At 47.9% G+C, this 24,390-nt stretch overlaps 1 protein-coding gene across 3 annotated transcripts in view; it reads right to left on the bottom strand.

Annotated features, from left to right (window-relative positions):
* SMCHD1 (structural maintenance of chromosomes flexible hinge domain containing 1) overlaps positions 1-20,863 on the bottom strand; it is a 636,391-nt gene extending 615,528 nt beyond the window's left edge. Inside the window, exons 1-2 of one of the 3 annotated variants that reach the window (XM_073550884.1) lie at positions 20,476-20,863; positions 7,379-7,454 (exon numbers count right to left, since the gene is read on the bottom strand). In XM_073550884.1, coding sequence (XP_073406985.1) covers positions 7,379-7,454; positions 20,476-20,640 — 241 coding nt within the window. In that variant the 5' untranslated portion in view covers positions 20,641-20,863. The remainder of the gene's footprint in view (positions 1-7,378; positions 7,455-20,475) is intronic. The other 2 variants (XM_073550885.1, XM_073550886.1) reach the window with 2 other exon arrangements.
* Between the last annotated feature and the right edge of the window lie 3,527 nt (positions 20,864-24,390).

The raw sequence follows: 24,390 nt of genomic DNA, 5'->3' as shown, positions 1-24,390 counted from the left end.
TGTCTGGTTCCTCCCTGGTGTTTCAGGAATGCCACTGTCGTTGTATTGTCGGATAAAATGCGGACATGACGACTCTTTAGTACCGACCGGTTTCTCCGCAAAGCTTCCCAGACCGCGAAGAGTTCCTTGAAATTGGAGGATCTGGCCTTGATGCTTGCTGGCCACTTCCCCTGGAAGATCTTCCCTTCTATGTGGGCTCCCCATCCCCACGCACTTGTGTCTGTGGTGACTACCACGTATGGAGAGGTTGTCCAATGCACGCCCACCTGAAGGTTCCTGGACTGTAACCACCAGCGAAGGGACTCCTTTACTCGTCCTGAGAGCCTTAGGGGTTTGTCTAGCGACGCCTGACTCCTGTCCCACCTCGCGAGGATTTCTCTTTTTAACAATCGCGAGTGGAATTGGGCCCATCGGACGCACTGGATGCAGGCCGTCATGAGGCCCAGGACCTCCATTGCTTCCCTTATGGAGCATTGACGCTTCAACAGGCCTCTGGTTCTGGCCTGAATGGACTTCTGCTTCTGCTCGGGTAGCCAGGATATTTTGTCGGCTGAGTCTAGGAGGACTCCCAGGAATACCTTTCTGGTGTCTGGTGTGAGGTCCGACTTCTCCCAGTTGATCACCCAGCCCAGGAACTCCATTACGGTAGTTGTTCGGATCCTGTCTCGGATGAGCGCTTCTTTGGATCTTGCCACCAGTAAGAAGTCGTCCAGGTACGGAACAATCACAATACCCTGATCTCTCAGGTAGGCCACCACCTCTACCACCAGTTTCGTAAAGATCCTGGGAGCTGAGGCCAACCCGAATGGAAGACCCTGGAACTGGAAATGGCAGGTCCGGGCTGGTGAGCTGATCGCGAACCTTAGTAGGCTTTGGGATGAGGGATGGATAGGAACCTGATAGTATGCCTTTTTTAGGTCTAGGGTGCACATAACTGCGTCCCTGTCTATTAGGGGAATTGCGGATCGGATTGATTCCATCCGGAACCTCCTGTATCTGACCCAAGTATTTAGTGGCTTCAGGTTTATGATGGTGCGGGCCTCGCCGGATTTCTTTGTGATTGCAAACAGGGAAGAGTAGTGCCCTCTCCCTCTTTCTGACGGTGAAACTGGTATTATGACCCCTGAGTCTAACATGTCCTGAAGATCCGACCACATTGCGGAGTCCTCCCGGAAGACGGTGGGGGCAATATATCTGTCGGGGGGAGGAGAATAGAGCTCTATCCTGTAGCCTTCCCTGATGGTTCTGAGGACCCACTGATTGTTGGTGACTCGTGACCAGTTTGCTGCAAAGTGGCGAAGTCTCCCCCCAATGCCTATGGCGTCATTGTCTCCTCGATCTAGATGTTGATGCAAATGGGGGACCTCTGTTCCTCCCACTTTGGCTGAAGGAGCCTTTGTAGGAGCTTCTATTAGACCTTGCCCGACCCCTAAACTCCGACTGTCCTCTGAAGAAGGAGCCTCTCCGAAAGGACTGGGGCCGCCTGGGTTTTCCTTCCGGGAATACCTTATTCTTATCGGACACCAGCTCAAGGATATTATCAAGGGCTGGACCAAACACCCTCAGGCCCGAGAAAGGGATGGCACATAGCTTTGCTTTAGAAGGGTTATCCCCCGACCAGGATCTAAGCCAGACTGCTCTCCGGGCCGCATTAGAGAGGGAGCTGTTTCTGGCCGCAAACCTTACTGATTCCGCCGACGTATCCGACAGGAACGCCGTGGCTGATTTCAAGAGAGGAAGAGATGCTAGTATCTCTGACCTCGGGGTCTTGTTGGTTAGGTGTTCCTCCAACTGCCCCAACCACAGGAACATAGACCTGGCCACCGAGGTGGCTGCTATGTTGGCTCTAATCAGGGCCGCCGACGTCTCCCATGCTCTTTTTAACAAGACGTCCGCCTTTCTATCCATCGGGTCTCGAAGACCTGATGAGTCCTCGGATGGGATAGCCGTCTTCTTAGTAACCTTGGCGACTGGGACGTCGATTTTAGGGACTTCTTCCCACGCCCGAGTTTCCTCGGGATCGAAGGGCAGTTTATTTTTAAAGTCTCGGGAGAGTGTCAACCGACGCTCTGCTTCCTTCCACTCCTCCAGGATCATTGCTTTGATGTGTTCGCTTACAGGGAACATCACCTGTTTGCGGGACACCAGTCCTCCAAACATTAAGTCCTGTCTGGACTGTGGCTTAGGGACTTCTTCCATCTGCATTGTATTTCTGACCGTGTGTACCAGCTCGTCCGTATCCTCCAGTCTGAATAGGTACTTCCTGCTCTGATCCTGTCTATCCCCCAGGATCTCGCCTTCTTCCTCCTGGTCTGAGTCCCGGAAATCGGATTCCTCGCTAGGGCTCGCTTCTGATACTGGGTCTGGTTCCCACCTTGGACGCTTGCGACTTGGCCCAGGGCTGGGGGACTGACGCCGGGCTGTAGAGGCCTCAATCTCTTCCCTTATCAGCGACCTCATTTCGAAAAGGAGAGATGGCTGTTCCTCGCCTATGACCCTGGAGGTACAGGGACCGCATAGGGTCTTGCTATAGGTGTCTGGCAGCTTTGCTCTGCACACCGGACAACTGACCGATTTGGAGGTGGCTTTTGCCGGGTCCTTCCCCGAGGGGGACTCTGCCGGGATTCCCTTTTCCTAATAACATAAGGGGCACCTATTCAGATCTGGGCTGTGGGGATGGGTGGGGAGGGTGATCTGCGCTATGCGCACTTACCCCTCCACCAGCTGCAGCGTTGCCTTCCATCCTGCTCCAGGCGACCAATGCAGTCACACAGCCTAGAATGACCTGTGGCGACTCTGGAGAGCGCTGTGGTCCAGGGGTGCGCGCGCCCTGGATTTGAAACCGGCGTCTGACGTCACCGGATGTGACGCTGGTAAGCCGCGCCTCCACTTCCTGCCGGGCTTCTGCGCGCGACCGCGCTCGGTTCCCCGGTCCCGCCGCCTGCAGGGAGCCGCCTCCCCGCCTGCTATGGCGTTCCGCTGGAGGCCTCCAGTGCTGACCTCGCCAGCCGTCGGCGCCGTCCTCCGGTTACTCGGCCCGCCGCGGTGCCCGGCCCGCCTGGCCTGGCAGCCCCGATTGCGCCCACTTCTGTCGGTGCCCGCTCGGCCAGCCGCCTGCGGGGAGCCGACCCGTCCTGGAGCCGAGAGCCCCCCACCGGGAGGAACGGCTCCCTCCAGGAGCGTCGTCCTGCTCCTGGCCTTTGGAGCCGAGGGACTCCCCACCGGGGAGTTTCGGCCCCGGGACCTCTTGACAGGGGAAGGATTGGACTGGCCGCACGATCCCCTGAGCCCCTCCGGTAAGCTCTCGCGTGTCCCTCCGTGCAGGGACAGGAAAAACACTGAGGGAAAGGGGGTGGGACATAGCCTTTTAACCTCTCGTGTGCTTTCCTGTCCCTGTAAGGAGGAGGAAGACGTCCTCCATGGTGCTGTCAGGTGGACGTCCTGGAAAAATGTAATTCTGACTTTAATTTTTTTCCTCGGTGCGCCATTTAGCAAAATTCCTGACGAAGGGGGCATGAGACCCCCGAAACGCGTTGAATAAACCACTGTGAATCTTTGACATCTATCTCTTGAAATCCTTCCTTGCGGCAGCGCAGAATATAACTACTAATTCCCCTGAATGCGTCAATAGTCTCCATGGAACACTAGTAGTGCATTACTTCGGTCGCCTCTGCTACACACAGGCGATCAGATCGCCAGTGTGCAGCAGAAATCCTCACTTGCTATGAGCGCTGTCCACGGGGCGATGCTCATAGGAATCTGGCAATGAACACAATAGAGGTCTGCTTCTGACCTTTGGTTGTCATGCCGACTCATCGGTGACCCGCGATCATGTGACGGGGTCACCGATGGGTGGGATTAGCAACGCACTTCCAGTAATGTCAGGTTAAATGCCATTGCCAGAAATTGGCAGCGGCAATTTAACTAGTTAACAGCCACGGGTGGATAGCGATTCCACCTGCGGCTGTTGCGGGCACGTCAGCTGTTTAGATCAACTGTCATGTGCCCAAAAGGGCACAGCAAACGGGGAGTCCGACATCGGCGTACTATTACACCCAATGTTGGAAAGGGGTTAAAAATCTACTTTTTTTTACCACAAAATCATCTTTGAACCTCAATTTTTTATTTTAATCAAGGTAGGAGAAGATGGACCTTAAAAATTGTTATGCAGTTTTTCCTGAGTATGCCGACACCCCAAGTGTTTGGGCGCACGGCACGACCCCGAAGGGAAGGAGCAAAGTTTAACTATTTAAACAAAAATTGGCTGGAAATGAGAGCGGACACCATGTCTCTTTTGGAGATCATCTGATGTGCCAAAACAGTGGAAACTCCACAAGTGAAACCATTTTGGAAACTATACCCCGCAAGGAACTTATCTAGATCTGTGGAGAGCATCTTGAAACATTAGGTGCTTTATAGAAGTTTATAACATACAACTAAGAAAATTAAAAAAAAAAAAAAAGTTCACATTTTTCCTGCAAAATTTTTCTTTTAGCCCCCAAAACATTTTATTTTCTCAAGGATAAGAGGAGAAAATGGCCCCAAAAATTTGTTGGGCAATTTCTCCTGAGTGTGCCAATACCCAATGTGTAGGTGAAAACTACTTTTAAGGCACAGTGCAAACCTCAGAAAGGAAGAAGCGCTATATTGGAGTTCAGATTTTGCTGGAATGGTTTGAGGGTGCCATGTCACATTAAGGCTATTTTTACACATGTCAAGTTTTTTGCGGGCCGGTATTGTCGTGATTTTTGCGGTCTCCCGCAAAAACGGACGGCAAAAAACCTTCTCGGATCAGATTGCAGGGGAATAAAAAAAAACGGAAATCCGCAAATACTGTGTACTGCAAAAACAAGCTACCGTTGTTTTTAAGGTACCATTGATTTAAATGGAGGCCGTGACCGTGAAAAATATTTTTCACGGCCGTATATACGGCCCTCACGGCCAAACGGGACACGGCGCTCCAATGTATTTTTGCAGGCCGTTTTTGCGGCACCATAGAAATCTATTGGGGCCGCAAAACCACGGCAAGTGTAAAAGCAGCCTAACGGAGCCCCTGAGATGCCAGAACAGCAGAAACACCCCATAGGTGATGTCATTTTACAAACTACACCTCTCAGTGAATTCATCTAAGGGTTCAGTGATCATACTGACACCACAGATATGTCACAGAAATGTAGACTATTGGGTGGTGAAGAAAGAATCATTACTTTTCTTCCAGTAAAATGTTGTTTTAGCCCCACTTTTTTATTTTTATAAGGGCTAATAGGAAAAAATGGACAACTCAGCTTGCTGTGCGATTTCTCCTGAGTGCGCCAATACCTTGCATGTAATCAGGAACTACTTTTGAAGCACAGTGCAAAGCTCAAAATGGAAGAGGCGCCATATTATAGTGCAGATGTTACTATTATGGTTTGAGGGTGCTATGACCACATTTTACACAAAAATTCTCTTGATGAATTAATCAAGGGGTGCAGTGATCATATTGACACCACAGGCATGCCACAGAATTTTATACCATTGGGCAGTGTAAAAAAAAAAACAAAACTATTTTTACAACAAAAATATTGTTGTAGCCCCATATTTTACAGATAGACTGACCTATCACAGCGATCTGGATGCGGGGATGGATGGCATGGTGCTCGCACCTTTTCTTGTGCCTCTCAGCTGTCAGTGACAGCTGTTGGCACTGAACTGTCACTGCGTTTACACAAAGTGACAGTTTAAATGCATGATGGATATAGCCTGTCCTGGTATGGGAACTGACACCCGGCTATGACGATCTACGTCCTTCATTGGACATTAAAGAGGTAAGAGCATAAAAATCAAAAGTTTGAAAATTGCCAAATATCTGTGCTTTTTTCACAAATAAATGAAAGACATTTTGAAAAAAAATTTACCACCAACATGAAGAACAATGGGTCACGAAAAAACAATCTCAGAATCAGCGGGATCGGTTGAATTGTTCGAGTTATTACCACATAAAATGACACTGGTCAGGATTGAAAAATTTGGCCTGGTCATGAAAGTCAAAACAGGTTTGGGGAGGTGAAGGGGTTAAACAAAAACCACCAAAAGGATTTATTCACCACAGGTATCATTTTAAGCAGTACTACAGCATCAATATGATCATGTCTGTACTTTGCTTTGCAAAATCCTGCTTACAGGTTCTATTTAAGTGTTTTTCCTATCTTTGTCTTTTGTGGTGGATAGGTGAACAACTACCTTAACAAACAGCTTCTCAAATCACTATATACCCCCATGTAAAATAATAACAACTTTTACTCACCTTCAGTGCCGGTGCCATTCCAGAGATGTCAGCTACTGGTCTCCTTGGGCTGCACCCAATCAGCGACCTTTTCATTGCCACTCCCTTTGGACGAAACTGATACCCAAAAGAAGTGAGAGTTGGTGTTGCTGCTTTCTGACTTCTTTCGGGTGTCAATTTTTGCCCAAACTAAGTAAGAGTGAAGAGTGAAGTGGTTGAGAAAGGTTAGTCTCAGTGGTGGTCAGCCCCATTAAATCATTTATGCATATTAAAGGGAACCTGTCACATCCTTTATTGCTATTAAACTGCCCCAAATGTCATGTTAGTGATGCACATTGCATTATTAACATGTTGGCTCAAGCAAAACGTCTTCGTATTTAGCACAAAATTCACTTTTTATACATTGAGGATTGCCCCACATACCTTGTGTTTCAGTCAGAGGTGGGCCAGCTCTTGCTTTTCAGTCAAGGTCAATTGTAAGTGTTTAGAAATTCTCAGCGCCCATCAAATAAGCAATCATTCCAGTTACTGCTCCCTTCGTAACCGCAATCTGCCAGTAGATTCCGTGCTTGCACAATGACACTCAGGTCTCCGGGCATGCGCACTCAGTGACCACATGACAGTTTGTGAGCACACACGCTATGAGTGCCTCTCTTCCCGCTAACCGTGCTGATGGCTAGCGGCTCCAGAGCAGATATGAAAGCTGGGACATAGGGACAAGTGATGGGAAAAAAATACTAATACGATGGGAGAGGAGAATTTCAAAATGCATTTGATTGACCGTGACTGAAAAGCTAGAGCTACCCCCCTTATGACTGAAACAAAAGCTATGAGGGGCAATCAAAATATAAAAAATGATTTTTGCACTAAATACTTGGATGTTTTGATTGAGGGAAACCTGATAGTGATGCAATGAGTTCCCTTTTGAGCTTTGTTTACATCTACAGTTTTGCATTACATTTCTCAGTTCCATTCTAGCAACCAACACTAACAGAAACCAGAGGGTTTCCATAGTCAATGGGGTCCTTCTAGTGATGTTTGCATCCAGCCTCTGCATGAAATTTGTTTCCTATCCTCACATTTCAATGTTACAAAGTGCAAATCAATACTTACTAAAATTATGGTCTGTCACCTGTTTTCTATTTGTTGTTGAGATAACAAAGTCTTCACTTGGTCCGATACCAAAAGTCTAGTAAAAAAAAACAAAAATAAAACAATAATACAAGCTAATAAAATTGTACTGAACTAATACTGGACCAGAATTCCTGGTCACAGATGATGATCAAAATAATGTTTGCCTCAACTTGCCCTTAAAGGGTTATTCTCATCTTCATAAATGGTTATTGTCAGATACACACGTGGTCAAAATTGTTGGTACCCCTCGTTTAATGACCGAAAAAAACACAATGATCACAGAAATAACTTGAATCTGACTAAAGCAATAATAAATAAAAAATCTATGAAAATGAACAAATGAAAGTCAGACATTGCTTTTCAACCATGCTTCCACAGAATTATTTAAAAAATAAAACTCATGAAATAGGCCTGGACAGAAATGATGGAACCCCTTCAAATAATGACAAAAGGGACATGTTAAATCAAGATGTTCACTAAATAGCATCACAGGTGTCTGCAATCTTGGAATCAGTGAGTGGGCCTGTATAGAGCTACACATACTCACTGTGCTGTTTGGTGACATGGTGTGTATCACACTCAACATGGACCAGAGGAAGCAAAGGAAAGAGTTGTCTGAGGAGATTAGAAAGAAAATTATAGACAAACATGTTAGTGGTAAGGCTATGTGCACACGTTGCAGAATTGCCGCGGAAATTTCCGCAGGAATTCCATTCCGCGGGAAATATGCAAGAAAACTGCATTTTAATTCCCGCCTATTCCCCGTGGAAACACTAGCGATTAGCAAGCGTAATTAGCTTGCAGAATGCTAGCGTTTTCCAAGCGATCTGTAGCATCACTTGAAAAACTGATTGACAGGTTGGTCACACTCGTCAAACAGTGTTTGACGAGTGTGACCAACTTTTTACCATTGAGGCTGCCTATGCAGCATCAGTAGTAAAAAGATCTAATGTTAAAAATAATTAAAAAAAATAAAATCGTGTTTTTCTCACCTTTCGACGTCCCGCACTGCGTTCCCGATCCTCCCCGCAGGTCCCGTTCCCAGTGATGCATTGCGATAATGACCTTTGATGACGTCGCGGTCTCACGAGACCGCAAGATCATCAAAGGTCATTGTCACAATGCATCACTGGGAACGGGACCTGCCGGGAGCATCGCTGAGGCCTGGTGACGCTGCGAGGGACATCGGAAGGTGAGAATATGACGATTTTTTTAATTTTATTTTTTACAGGGATATGGTACCCAGGGCCTGCAGGAGAATCTCCTCTCCTCCAGACCGTGGGTACCATCCGCAAATGTTCTGATCACTTTTCGCATGGTGGGCACAGCCACATACGGAAAGTAAGCAGAACAATGCATTCCTATGTGTGCGGATTTTCCCGCAATTCCGCACAAAGAATGAGCATGCTGCGTATTTTTCCGCGATGCAATTCCGCCGCGGAAAAATCTGCAGCATTAGCACAGCATGTGCGGAATGCCATAGGATTGCATGGGATGCTTTTTGGGGGGTTTCGCTGCAAAATCGTGCGTTTATAATCGCAGCAAAACCGCAAAAAAAAGCACCACGTGTGAACACAGCCTAAAAGTTTTATGTTCTGTCCAGCCATATAATTGCTGTCTAGAAGGTCTAGTCATTTTTTATGTCTTCGATTATTGGAGACATTGTATTTTTGTGTGTATTAATCCTTCATATATTTCATACTGTAAGGTAACAGCACCACCTGCTGGCCGTTTAATGCATAGATTCTAGTTTAATTTGCAATGTATTGTGGGATTGTTCCTGTTACATCATAGTCTTGTTTATGACACTGTGAGGGGAACAGCAGCCATTATTCCTCCATGTGTCTAAGGAGAAACTACACCATTCGTGTTCTTCATGCTTCTTAAACAGCCTGCTCTAAGCATAGTTGGTAAGCACTATCTAGGTGTTATAATCCTGTGTTTATAACGTATGCCGTATTTAATAGGTAATCATCAGCTATGTATTACCTTATGGTACCTATGTATTACCTCATGTTACTGTGTATTGCAGACTATCTGTATTTTATGCTCTGTGCAGTTACATATTCTGAAATGCTCCTGTTATGGCATCCTATAGTTTCTCCCTTTCCTGTCATATCTGCAATCAATAAAAGAAGGTTACAATTTTACAGCCTCTTTTTCTTAAAGAAGACCAGGGGGTTTAGCTACCTGTCTCATTGCACACCCTGCTAACGTGTATGAGGACAGTATATTATAAGACCATCTCCAAGCAGCTTTATGTTCCTGTGACTACAGTTGCACATATTACTCAGAAATTTAAGCTCCATGGGACTGTAGCCAACCTCCCTGGATGTGGCCACATGAGGAAAATTACTGACAAATCAAAGAGACGGATAATACGAATGGTAACAATAGAGCCCAGAAAAACTTCTAAACAAATTAAAGGTGAACTTCAAGCTCAAGGATCATCCGTGTCAGATCGCACCATCAGTCGTTGTATGAGCCAAAGTGAACTTCATGGGAGACAACCGAGGAGGACACCATTGTTGAAAAAAAAAAAAAAAATCATAACACAGCCAGACTGGAATTTGCCAAACTACATGTTGACAAGCCACAATGCTTCTGGGAGAATGTCCTATGGATAGATGAGAGACGGAAAAATGAAGCATATTAAGAAAAGAACACTGGTCCTACTGTGAAACACGGAGAAGGCTCTGTTATGTTCTGCGGCTGCTTTGCTGCATCTGGCACAGGGTGTCTAGAATCTGTGCAGGGTACAATGAAATCTCAAGACCATCAAGGGATTCTAGAAAGAAATGTGCTGCTCAGTGTCAGAAAGCTTGGTCTCAGTCGCAGGTCATGGGCCTTGCAACAGTATAATGACCCAAAACACAGCTAAACACACCACTGGACAATTCGGAAGTGGCCTTCTATGAGCCCTGACCTAAATTCTATTGAGCATCTTTAGAAAGAGCTGAAACATGCCGTCTGGAAAAGGCAACCTTCAAACCCGAGACAACTGGAGCAGTTTGCTCTTGAGGAATGGGCCAAAATACCTGTCGAGAGGTGCAGAAGTCTCAGGTTGTGCAACAAAAATGGGTATTAGACCTACCGGTAATGATGTTTCCAGGAGTCCATCCTGACAGCACCATGGAGGACGTCCTCCTCCTCCTTACAGGGACAGGAAAGCACACGAGAGGTTAAAAGGCCCCATCCCACCCCCTTTCCCTCAGTGACTTAACAAGAACCACAGCGTGGATAATGCTATAACTCTTCTAATGGTATCATCATATTACATCATATGACATAACTTAACAAAACATAACATAACAGGGAGGGAACTACCCGTGCTGTCAGGATGGACTCCTGGAAACATCATTACCGGTAGGTCTAATTCCCAATTTCCAGGACGTCCACCTGACAGCACCATGGAGAGTACCAAAGCACCTCCTCAGGGTGGGATCACCGCCTGGAGAACTTTTCTCCCAAATGCGGTATGTTGGCCTGATAGCACGTCAAGTTTGTAGTGCTTGCAAAATGTATTCAGGCTGGCCCAGGTTGCCGCTCTACAAATTTGCTCGACTGAGGCGCCTGCGCGCTCGGCCCAGGAGGCTGAAACTGCCCTAGTAGAGTGGGCCCTTAAGGTATCTGGTGGGTTGGCACCTTCCGACTGGTAGAAATTACTGATGTGATCCATCTTGCGATGGACGCCTTAGAGGCTTTTCTCCCCCTATTTTTACCCCCGAAGAGGATGAACAGGTTTGAGTCAATACGCCAGTCATTGGTGGCCTCTAGATAGCTTATAACTGCCTGTCTTACGTCTAGGGAGTGGAGACGCTGTTCTTTCTCATTGCGGGGATTGCTGCAGAAGGATGGTAGCACTATCTCCTGATTTATATTCTGGTAAGAGGCTACCTTGGGGATAAAAGCCGGATCTAATCTTAAGGTTATATGATCGTCTCTGATCTGGAGATATGGATCCTTGGTGGACTGGGCCTGGATCTCCCCTATTCTTTTGGCCGTGGTGATGGCTACGAGGAAAGCAGTCTTTCGAGAGAGAGTCGAAATGGACATTCTATCACTAGGCATGTAGGGGTCCCTAAATAAAGATCTGGTACTCAGATCTTTATGTAGGGACCCCTACATGCCTAGTGATAGAATGTCCATTTCGACTCTCTCTCGAGAGGTCCCAGGGCGGGGTGAGCTGCCTAACTGTAGGGCGAAGACGCTGCGTGGCCTTTATGAATCTTACCACCCAAGGATGGGAGGCTAAAGGGTAGTCGAAGAAGGCGCTCAAAGCCGAGATCTGGACCTTTAACGTGCTGGGTTTAAGCCCCTTATTATATCCCGACTGCAGAAAGTCTAGGACACTAGGGAGGTCCAGTGTACCTGCCGAGAGGTCAGACCTGCCACCTTCCAGGAAGAATCTCTTCCATATTTTTCTGTAGATTGCGGATGTTACCGGTTTCCTGCTGGCCAGTAGAGTGGATATGACCTGCTCAGATAAGCCCTTTGCTCTCAGGATGTCCCTTTCAGGATCCATGCCGAGAGGCGTAGCCTTGCTGGGTCTGGATGGCGAATCGGCCCCTGGTGGATAACATCTCCCTTCAGGGGTAGCTCGACTGGGTTTCCTACTGCCATGGCTCCTAGCAGCGGAAACCAGCTTCTCTTTGGCCAGTATGGCACTATTAATATCACCGACGCGCGGTCCTCGCAGATCTTCCTGAGTACCGCCGGTATCAGCGCCAGTGGCGGGAATGCATACAAGAGGGGTTCCGTCCAGGCCTGGCTCAGGGCATCTACTCCGTCCGGGTGATCTGCTGGGTTCAAGGAGTAGAATCTGGCGACCTTTGAGTTCTTCCGGTTTGCAAGCAGGTCTATACTGGGGGTCCCCCAACGCTGACAAAGCTGATGGAAGATTTCTTCGTTTAGTTCCCACTCTGTCAGGCTGACCCGCTGTCTGCTTAGATAGTCTGCTACTACGTTCTGAGAACCCTCTAGGTGGATTGCCGTTATGGAGAGGACCACCTCTTCTGCCCAGGCGAATATTCGACCTGCGAGTGCCTGGAGTGGTTGATGTCTCGGACCTCCCTGGTGTTTCAGGAATGAGACTGCCGTTGTGTTGTCGGACAATATCCGGACATGTCGATTTCTCACTACCGACCGGTTCTGACGCAGGGCTTCCCAGACCGCATAGAGCTCCCTGAAGTTGGAGGATCTGCTTCTGATGCTGACCGGCCATCTTCCTTGAAAAATTCTCCCTTCTACGTGGGCTCCCCATCCCCACGTACTGGCGTCTGTGGTGATTACCACGTACGGCGAGGTTGTCCATAGCACGCCCACCTGTAAGTTCTGGGGCTGTATCCACCACCGCAGGGATCTTCTTACCGTGTCTGGTAAGGATATGGGCCCGTCGAGAGAATCCTGACGCCTGTTCCATCCTGCGAGGATTTCCTTTTGCAGGGGCCTCGAATGGGACTGGGCCCATCTGACGCATGGAATGCAAGCCGTCATCAGACCCAGAACTTCCATTGCACCTCTTATGGAGGAGCGGTGTCTCAGTAGTCCCTTGACTCTGTCTTGAATTGTCTGCTGCTTTTTATCTCGGTAGCCGGGATATTCTGTCTCTTGAATCCAGAAGGACTCCCAGGAAGATATTCCTGCTTTCTGGTTTTAGGTCTGACTTCTGGTCGTTGATCAGCCAGCCGAGATACTCCAGTGTTCTGATCGTTCGGCTTCTGTCCTCGATGAGCCTTTCTTCTGATCCTGCGACTAGGAGAAAGTCGTCTAGATACGGTATTATAATGACTCCCTGCTTTCTCAGGTAGGCTACCACCTCCGCTACCAGCTTTGTAAATATTCGAGGGGCCGAAGCCAACCCGAATGGAAGGCACTGGAAGGAACTGGAAGTGGCAGGTCCGGGATGGTAGACTGATTGCGAATCTTAATAGGCTTTGAGATGCGGGATGGATGGGGACCTGATAGTATGCACTCTTCAGGTCCAGAGTACACATGACAGCATCCCTGTCTATAAGTTGAATTGCTGAGCGTATGGATTCCATTTGAAACCTTTTGTATACCACACAGGCATTTAGGGGTTTTAAGTTTATAATTGTTCTGGCCTCGCCAGATGGTTTTGTAATGGAGAATAGGGAAGAGTAATGACCTTTTCCCCTCTCCTGCTGCGGAACTGGCACTATGACCTCTGACCGGAGCAGGTCCTGTAGGTCTGCCCACATGGTAGAGTCTTCCGGGACTACGGAGGGGGCGATGTATCTGTCGGGGGGAGGGGAATAACATTCTATGCTGTACCCTTCTGTGATGGTTCTGAGGACCCACCAGTTCTGGGTTACCTGGCGTCACCTTGCTGCGAATCGTCGCAGTCTTCCCCCGACACCTATGGTGTCACTGCCTTCTAGACCTGGAGGATGACGCGAAAAGAGGGGCCTTGCTTCTCCCCCCCTGGCTCTGAGTGTTTCTAAAGGAGCCCCTGTTGGATCTACCCTGGCTCCTAAAATCGGTCTGGCTCCTGAAAAAGGACGCTCTACGAAAGGACTGGGGACGCTTGGGTTTTTCTTCTGGAAACCCCTTGTTTTTGTCAGACACCTGCTCTAGGATGCTATCTAGAGCTGGCCCGAACACCCTTGAGCCTGAAAAGGGGATGGAGCAAAGCTTTGCCTTTGAAGCGTTATCCCCAGACCAAGACTTCAGCCAAACCGCTCACCTAGCTGCGTTGGAAAGGGAGCTGTTTCTGGCTGCGAATCTTACTGATTCGGCCGATGTATCTGAAAGGAACGCAGTGGCTGATTTCATCAGAGGGAGGGAAGCTAGGATCTCAGATCTAGGGGTCTTGTTGGATAAATGCTTTTCCAACTGCCCCACCCATAGGAACATGGACCTGGCCACTGAGGTGGCTGCCATGTTAACCTTAGTAAGGGCAGCTGCCGATTCCCATGTTCTCTTGAACAGAATATCCGCCTTCCGGTCCATCGGGTCTCTGAGACTTGATGAGTCCTCGAAGGGGATGGCGGTTTTTTTGGTCACCCTAGCTACAGGAACATCGATTTTAGGAATTTCCTCCCACAATCGTGTTTCCTCTGGGTCAAAGGGCAGTCGGCTCAAAGTGCCGAGACAGTACAAGTCGTCGTTCTGCCTCTTTCCATTCTTCTAGGACCATTGTCTTAATGTGTTCGCTTACGGGGAACACAGTTTGTTTCCGAGCGACCAGTCCCCCAAACATCAGGTCCTGTCGGGACTGCGGTTTTGGAACATCCTCTATCTGCATGGTGTTCCTTACCGCCTGCACCAAGTCCTCGGTGTCCTCTAACTTAAACAGGTATTTCCTGCCTTGGTCCCTCCTGTCAGTCGGGATCTCCCCCTCCTCGGGATCCGAGTCCCGGGGGTCTGACCCTTCAGGCGAACTTGTCTCCGAGGCTAGCTCCATCTCCCACCTCGGCCGCTTCCGGCTTGGCCCCGGACTAGGGGACTGCTGCCGTGAGAGACTGGATCTAGAGGCCTGTACTTCCTCCCGAATCAAGGATCGCATCTCGGCCAGGAGGGACGGCTGCTCGTCTCTTACGACCCTTGAAGTGCAGGGTCCGCAGAGAGTCTTGGTATAGTTGTCTGGCAGCTTTACCCTGCAAACCGGGCATCTGACAGACTTAGATGTGGCCTTTACTGAGTCCTTAACCTCTGTCGGGGGGGCTGGGGTACCCTTCTCCTGTACGATACAGAACAGGGATAGTCGGGTCAGTTGTCCTGGGCTGCGGGGAAGGCCGTGTGGGGGTTGGATTGCGCCAGGCGCACTTACCCCTCTGTCGGCTGGCGCCTCTGTGTCCATACCACTGAAGCAGCTGTTGCCTGCGGTGAGCTGCTAGCGTGCGGTGAACTCCTGGTCTGCGGTGAGCTGCTGGCGTGCGGCGAGAGCTGCTGATGCGGCGAGCTGCTGGCATGCCCAGGCTGCTGGCGCGCTGTTTTCAAATTGGCGCGTGACGTCATCGCCGCACGCCGGCCACTTCCTGCTCTGAAGCCCCGCCCACCGAGCGTCTTGCAATGGCGGCGTCCATTGCGGGGACCCGGCTCCAGCTGCCCCGGGATCTCTCTCGCCGGCGCCCACACCGCCTGCTGCGTGCGGGGCAAGCGCTTCCAGCCGCAACCGCCGCGAGGCCTGCGGGGACCCGGGCGACTGCCGCGCGGCCTGGAGCCGAGAGCCTCCCACCGGGAGGAGCGGCTTCCTCCAGGAGCGACGTCCTGCTCCTGGCTTTGGGGAAGAGGGACTCCCCACCTGGAAGTGTCGGCCCTGGGCATCCTGACAGGGGGAAGGATTGGACCGGCCGCCCGATCCCCCTGCGCCCTCAGGTAATCTTCCTGCTCCTCTCGTATGTCCCTCCGTGCAGGGACAGGAAAGACACTGAGGGAAAGGGAAAGGGGGTGGGACGGGGCCTTTTAACCTCTCATGTGCTTTCCTGTCCCTGTAAGGAGGAGGAGGACGTCCTCCATGGTGCTGTCAGGTGGACGTCCTGGAAATATTAGGTTAAGGGTACCATCATTTCTGTCCAGGCCTATTTCATTAGTTTTTTTTTTTTTGTTTTTTTTTTAATTCCGTGGAAGGGAAGCAAGGTTGAAAAGCAATGCCTGACTTTCATTTGTTGATTTTAGAAGATTTTTTATTTATTATTACTTTTGTCAGATTCAAGTTATTTCTGTCATTAAACGATTGGTACCAACAATTTTGACCACCTGTGTATTTCTTGCAAATACAAGAAATGCTACTTTTTCATTTTCAGCCATTATTGACCTACTATATTAACATTTTATGTCTTTGAGACTGACTCCAGCAGCTACACAGCAGAATGTACTCAGTGCTTGTAAGTTGTTTATTTTTAAAGCTTGTGGCTGGGTTCACAAGTAGCGGAACTCTCGCGGAAGTTACCGCGAGAATTCCGGAATTCCATTCTGCAGGAAAATCGCAGTTTAAATTCCTGTGATTTTCCCGTGGAAAAACTAGCGATTTGCAAGCGTAATTAGCTTGCAGAATGCTAGCGTTTTCCAAGCGATCTGTAGCATCGCTAGGAGAACTGATTGACAGGTTGGTCACACTCGTCAAACATAGTGTTTGACGAGTGTGACCAACTTTTTACTATTGAGGCTGCCTATGCAGCATTAGTAGTAAAAAGATATAAAGTTAAAAATAATTTAAAAAAATCGGGTTATATTCACCTTCCGATGTCCCGCGCAGCGTACCCAGGCCTCTGCGATGCTCCGGCAGGTCCTGTTCCCAGTGATGCATTGTGGCAATGACCTTTGATGACGTCGCGGTCTCGCGAGACCGCTACAGTATCGCGAGACAGCAACGTAAGCAAAGGTCATTATCGCAATGCATCACTGGGAACGGGTCCTGCCGCGTGTATCGCTGCGGCCTGGGGACACTGCGAGGGACATCGGAAGGTGAATATTACCCGATTTTTTATTTTAATTCTATTTTTTACAGTGATATGGTACCCAGAGCCTGGAGGAGAATCTCCTCTCCTCCGGACCGTGGGTACCATCTGCAAATGTTCTGCTTACTTTTCGCATGGTGGGCACAGCCACATGCAAAAAGTAACCAGAACAATGCATTCCTATGTGGGCGGAATCCCCGCGATTCCGCAAAATAATGAGCATGCTGCGGATTTTTTCACGATGCAATTCCGCCGCGGGAAAATCCGCAGCATTAACACAGCATGTGCAGAATGCCATATGAATACATGGGATGATGTTTTTCTGTGTTTTCGCGGCAAAATCGCACGATAAAAAACCCAGCGAAACCGCAAAAAAACCATGACGTGTGAATGCAGCCTGTAAGTAGTGATGGGCGGATCCCTGGATGTTTGGGTCTGGCGGGTTCAGCTCTACAGTTAGAAAAAAAATAAAAAATTTGGTTAGGGTACCAGAACAGTACCCAGACCCCATTCACATGAATGGGGGGCCTGAACATCCATTGTATGCCATGCTGTCATCTGCATGACAGAATGGCAAATACTGCCTTAAGGCCCCGTCACACACAGCGAGATCGCTAGCGAGATCGCTGATTTTGTGACGCATCAGCGATCTCACCTGCGATATCGCTGTGTGTGGCACGCATCAGCGACCAGCTTCCCCCCGCCGGGTATCGCTGATCGAGCAGGAATGTCCTGGGCCGTTTTTTGATCGTTTGTCTCCCGCTGGCCAGCGCGCATCGCTGCGTGTGGCAGGGGGAGAGCAACGATCAGCGAGCTCCCAGCGCTGTAAGCAAACGCTGGGATCTGGTATCTAAGGTAAATATCGGGTAACTAAGCGCGCGCGTCACTTAGTTACCCGCTGTGTACCTTAGCTACCTGCGTGCTCGCGCAGGGAGCTGGTAACCAAGGTACACAGCGGGTAACTAAGTGACGCGCGCGCTTAGTTAACTGATATTTACCTTGGATACCAGCGTCCAACGCGAGCATGCAGGTGTCCAAGGTACACAGCGGGTAACTAAGTGACGCGCTCGCTTAGTTACCCGATATTTACATTGGACACCAGCGTCCTCGCTGGTGAAATCTGCCTGTTTGGCAGGTCACCAACGATCATGTAGCGATGCACCAGCGATCCTGACACGGTCGTATCATTGTCGGGATCGCCGGTGAATTGTTATGTCTGACGGAGGCTTTACTGTTTGGGTTCCCCCATCTCTACTTGTAAGTACCATTGTGAACGAGGCCAGCATCGCTGGAACATGTTGTTAACTCATAATCCCAGCCAGCTTTTGCGAAGTTCTTGCCACACAATAGCGGTCGGTCTCCCGGCCAATAAGATGTAAAGAAAAGTGTTGCCATCTCAAGAACAACTACCACATTTTTTTTTAGAAGTAGATTGTTACTGTAAATTGATTTTTTTATAACATGAACAATATATAAGAAAATTAGAATAACCCTTAAAGGGGGTTGCTTGCTTTTAGTTAATTCTTGTGCCATGTCTCCATTGCTACCCTGATCTGTTTGGTTGCAGTAGTGACTTCATGTACATGCCACTGCAGCCAAACACTGAGCACAGCAGCTCCAGTGATGTAGATGAGCTGCTGGGCACAGTGATCAGCAGCTCCATTATCAACATGATGTCAGCACTGCAGGGAAACAGAAGGGTACGTGCACACGCTGCGGAATCCGCTGCGGATTAATCCGCACGGATTTTGCAAAAACCGCAGATAATCCGCAGGTCCAAAGACCTGCGGATTATCTGCGGTTTTGCCTGCGGTTTGGTCCTGCGGATTCACTATCTCCACAATGGTGGAGATAGGAACCCGCAGCGGTTTCCGCAGAAAGAATTGACATGCAATTCTTTCTGCGGATTCAAAACCGCAGCAAATCCGTGCGGTTTTTTCCGCAGCGTCGGCACAGCGTTTTTTTTTCCCATTCAAATGAATGGTACTGTACACCGCAGCTAAAACTGCTGCGTGTCCGCAGCGGCCAAAACCGCTGCGGAAACGCAGCGGAATCCGCAGCGTGTGCACACAGCCTAAGGGTACGTGCACACGCTGCGGAATCCGCTGCGGATTAATCCGCACGGATTTTGCAAAAACCGCAGATAATCCGCAGGTCCAAAGACCTGCGGATTATCTGCGGTTTGGTCCTGTGGATTCACTATCTCCACAATGGTGGAGATGGGAACCCGCAGCGGTTTCCGCAGAAAGAATTGACATGCAATTCTTTCTGCGGATTCAAAACCGCAGCAAATCCGCGCGTTTTTTTCCGCAGCGTCGGCACAGCGTTTTTTTTTTCCCATTCAAATGAATGGTACTGTACACCGCAGCTAAAACTGCTGCGTGTCCGCAGCGGCCAAAACCGCTGCGGAAACGCAGCGGAATCTGCAGCGTGTGCACACAGCCTAAGGCTTGTTTCACACTTCCGTTGTCGGCAGACAGTTGGCATCCGCCAAAAACGAAAATTAATGGATCCGCCTCCGTTGTGACATACGGATGTCAGTGGACGCTAATAAGGACGGATCCGCCGAAGATGAAAAATTTAAAGCGACTGCGGTCTAGAGAGAGAGAAGATTTTTCGCCGGTCCCGGAACGGCATTTCATGGTTAAAATGCTTCCCGGGCATGCGCACTTAAAAGTAGCGGACCGTCAAGGAAAAATAACGTTGTATTTTCTGTCTCATCCGCCTGGGAGCCGCTAAAATCTTGGCGGATCCGTCAAAAAACGGGTGGGACGGACGACCGTCAGTCAAGATCCGCCACTAATGTAAGTCTATGGGGGAAAAAACGGATCCGCCCCTTTTTTGGCGGATCCGTTTTTTAGAAAATTGGCGGATTTTGACTGACGACAAAAAACGGAAGTGTGAAACAGGCCTAAGGCAGTAGAGGAGACTCAGTGATAGACCAAGGGAGGGTAAGGCCAGATTTTTTTTTTTTTTTTTTTTTTACACTGAACTCCACCTGGGGATTATAATTTGTTGAAAACCTCTTTAAAAGGAATTTTAAACTTCTCACAGGGAAAGCTGTAAAATATCTATTTTGACCCAGATAAACTTTTTTTTCCCTTCAGGTGTTACAAGCAAGCTTTAAAAAGTTGTGACATTTTTGGCCTCTAACCCCAAATTTGGGAACTTGTGACATTTTCCCATTTTCTTTCATTTCTAAAAAAAAAAAAAGGTGTGAGTGAGGTGACAGGAGTAAAGCCTTGTGGCGAGGCGCACGCCGTCGGTCAGACGCGCCTCACTCAGATAGGCGCGCTCCTGGTGATGAGTCAAAGCCATAGTGACAGAAAAATAGTGACAGAAAAATAGTGACAGAAAAATAGTGACAGAAAAATAGTGACAGAAAAATAGTGACAGAAAAATAGTGACAGAAAAATAGTGACAGACTTTGCAACATATTGTTCAAATAAACAAATTGTTGCAAAGGCTGTGATACAATCCTTGTATGCGATCTGCATGGCGTCGTCACACAGCGATGTCTGCAGACAGCCTCCTCCTGCGTGTATCCTGGTATTTCTTTCCAGCAGGATACGAACCATGACATTACATAGGTTGGTGCACGGTCCGCCATGTCTGCACGGACGGAGGCGCCGCTACCTGCTCCCCGGCGCTCACCTCACGGATGTCCGCGCACATCTCCCGATAACCCCCTCGAATCCGCAGTCGCTTCTCGTCATAGGATGTCGGCTGCAGGCGACGGTCATACAGGAAAACAGTCACGGTGTGACTGGCGCCGCCGCCATTGTGCTGCTCCTCAGACCAGTCGTACACTGCCGCCATCTCTCCGGCAGCGATAAAAAGTCACTTGGTTTCAGCACCGACGGCCGTAAGCGACAGCCTCAGCCCAGTTCTCCACCACACTCCCCGGGCTTCACTTCAAACCTGGGCCCGTGATGTCACATCCGCCTGCTAAACGCGAGTGACAGGGAGGCTGCGTGCGAACGCGACTGGCCCTTGGGCACACGGTTGTGGGGTGAGGTAGAGACAGGAGTACAGCGTGTCCTCGGCGGGAGAGCTCATGTACAACTCTGAGCGATTACCCAGAGCAGCCAATCAGATCGCTGCTTTCATTTTACCTCAGGCAGGAATGTGGCTGTATAGTTGTGTTACAGGCGAGGCTTTATGGCATTCCTACACAGGCTGGTTCTGACTGTGTCTATCGCTCTAGTTCCTTGACATATTCGACCGACTTACGGGCATCTAAGACTACATTTTCACAATTAGTGTTAATAGCGTTTGGGTGCAACGTATTTTCACTGCGTCAAAAATGCTGCCTTCAGTACAAGCACGGATGGGATTAATAGAAATTCCATGCCCACTGTGCTTTTTTTACTTTGCATAAACGGACCTGCGGTGTGGATTTTAGAGCTACAGCATGTCAATTTCTCTTGTGGGAACGCTCAGTCTTCTCTGCGGATTTTTTCCATTGCATTAGATGCAGAAAAGCTGCAGTTAAAAAAAAGCACGTGTGTTTACGCAGGTGTTTTTAGCCTGGTTTAACCTAATACATAGTTTTAAAAAAGTGATTTGGGGGTCTCCCTATTTTTTTGATAACCAGCTAAGGTAAAGCAGACAGCCTTGAGCTGATACTATGAGGCTGACAAGGTTCCTCGTTATTGGCCCCTTCCCGGCCTTAAAATACCAGCCCTCCACCGCCCCAGAAGTAATTCATTCCATGAGATGTTTAATTCTGGCGCTTTGCCCGACTCATCCAGATTGCCCTGGAGCGGTGGCAATCGTGGTAGCTGTGATTTGTCAAAATCACAGCTGGCATCAAGAACTGGGGTTAGTAATAGAGAGGCGTTAATCAAAAATAAAAACAAAAAAATACTTTATTTGAATAAAAACTCCCTCACACTATCCATCTTTAATCTTCATTAATAATTTATTACCAAAAATGTTCCCAACAAGCTCCGCCGTAATCCGAGTTCCTCGAATCTTGCTCCAGCGATTACGAATAGCAGTAAAATTACCGGCTGATGAAAATTCATGGGTACAGAACGATTGTTAATATGGTTGGTCTCCTCACATATAGTGAATAATTTTGATCGCACATCCTCTGTGTAACCAGCTGATATGCTACCAATAATGATTTTTATAGTGGTATCCAATAACTGTCCAGACCTTCCTGATTCGTTAGTTCAGGGGTGGGCGACATTTTGACTAATACGAGCCATTTAGAGATTTGTAACATCATTTGTGGGCCGTACAAAATCATCAACTTGAAAATGATCTTGCTATATTTGGTCAAGCAACTCACTCTAGATGTATTGGCTGGAACTGCTTCTCTTTTATGTGGTATTGATGATGATGTTACTCATAAATGATTTTCCAGGTTTGTATCAGTCACTCTGGAGAGTAGTCAACTCTATGCCATAAGTTTGTACAGAACTGATCGAAGCAATAAGTTGTTCCGAACACTGCATGTCTCCTAAAAGAGGGACGTTCATCTCGCATTCGTCTCCCATGTGATGTATATAGGGCTGGAGCATATACATCACATGGGAGACTCTGTGACTGATGTATACATCTCAGGAGATCCTGGGGCAGAATATACATCACATAAGAGACCTGGCGCACTAGAACATATATATCACATAGGAGATTCTGGGGCTGGTGTATATAAATCTCAGGAGATGGCAGAATATACATCGCATAGGAGACTTGGGGCACTAGAACATATATATCACATAGGAAACACTGGGGCTGGTGTATATACATCTCAGGAGATACTGGGCTGGACCATATACATCACATACAGTCATGGCCAAAAGTATTGACACCCCTGCAATTCTGTCAGATAATATTCAGTTTCTTCTTGAAAATGATTGCAAACACAAATTCTTTGGTATTATTATCTTCATTTAATTTGTCTTAAATGAAAAAACACAAAATAGAATGAAGCAAAAAGCAAAACATTGATCATTTCACACAAAACTCCAAAAATGGGCCGGACAAAAGTATTGGCACCCTCAGCCTAATACTTGATTGCACAACCTTTAGCCAAAATAACTGCGACCAACCGCTTCCGGTAACCATCAATGAGTTTCTTACAATGCTCTGCTGGAATTTTAGACCATTCTTCTTTGGCAAACTACTCCAGGTCCCTGATATTTGAAGGGTGCCTTCTCCAAACTGCCATTTTTAGATCTCTCCACAAGTGTTCTATGGGATTCAGGTCTGGACTCATTGCTGGCCACCTTAGAAGTCTCCAGTGCTTCCTCTCAAACCATTTTCTAGTGCTTTTTGAAGTGTGTTTTGGGTTATTGTCCTGCTGGAAGACCCATGACCTCTGAGGTAGACCCAGCTTTCTCACACTGGGCTCTAAATTATGCTGCAAAATTTGTTGGTAGTCTTCTGACTTCATAATGCTATGCACACGGTCAAGCAGTCCAGTGCCAGAGGCAGCAAAGCAACCCCAAAACATCAGGGAACCTCTGCCATGTTTGACTGTAGGGACCGTGTACTTTTCTTTGAATGCCTCTTTTTTCTCCTGTAAACTCTATGTTGATGCTTTTGCCCTAAAAGCTCTACTTTTGTCTCATCTGACCAGAGAACATTCTTCCAAAATGTTTTAGGCTTTTTCAGGTAAGTTTTGGCAAACTCCAGCCTGGCTTTTTTATGTCTCGGGGTAAGAAGTGGAGTCTTCCTGGGTCTCCTACCATACAGTCCCTTTTCATTCAGATGCCGACGGATAGTACGGGTTGACACCGTTGTACCCTCGGACTGCAGGGCAGCTTGAACTTGTTTGGATGTTAGTGGAGGTTCTTTATCCAACATCCGCACAATCTTGCGTTGAAATCTCTTGTCAATTTTTCTTTTCCGGCCACATCTAGGGAGGTTAGCCACAGTGCCATGGGCTTTAAACTTCTTGATGACACTGCGCACGGTAGACACAGGAACATTCAGGTCTTTGGAGATGGACTTGTAGCCTTGAGATTGCTCATGCTTCCTCACAATTTGGTTTCTCAAGTCCTCAGACAGTTCTTTGGTCTTCTTTCTTTTCTCCATGCTCAATGTGGTACACACAAGGACGGACAGAGGTTGAGTCAACTTTAATCCATGTTAACTGGCTACAAGTGTGATTTAGTTATTGCCAACACCTGTTAGGTGCCACAGGTAAGTTACAGGTGCTGTTAATTACACAAATTAGAGAAGCATCACATGATTTTTCGAACAGTGCCAATACTTTTGTCCACCCTCTTTTTTAAGTTTGGTGTGGAATTATATCCAATTTGGCTTTAGGACAATTCTTTTTGTGTTTTTTCATTTAAGACAAATTAAATGAAGATAATACCAAAGAATTTGTGTTTGCAATCATTTTCAGGAAGAAACTGAGTATTATCTGACAGAATTGCAGGGGTGTCAATACTTTTGGCCATGACTGTAAGAGACCCTGGGGTGCTTGAACATACAGTCATATGTTAAAGTTTGGGCACCCCTATTAATGATAACCTTTTTTCTTTATAACAATTTTGGTTTTTGCAACAGCTATTTCAGTTTCATATGTCTAATAACTGATGGACTCAG

The sequence above is a fragment of the Dendrobates tinctorius genome, unplaced genomic scaffold (assembly GCF_039654945.1).
Source record: "Dendrobates tinctorius isolate UK_male_01 unplaced genomic scaffold, ASM3965494v1 ptg000171l, whole genome shotgun sequence".
NCBI classification, from domain to species: domain Eukaryota; kingdom Metazoa; phylum Chordata; class Amphibia; order Anura; family Dendrobatidae; genus Dendrobates; species Dendrobates tinctorius.
This window is presented reverse-complemented; position numbering and strand designations above follow the sequence as displayed.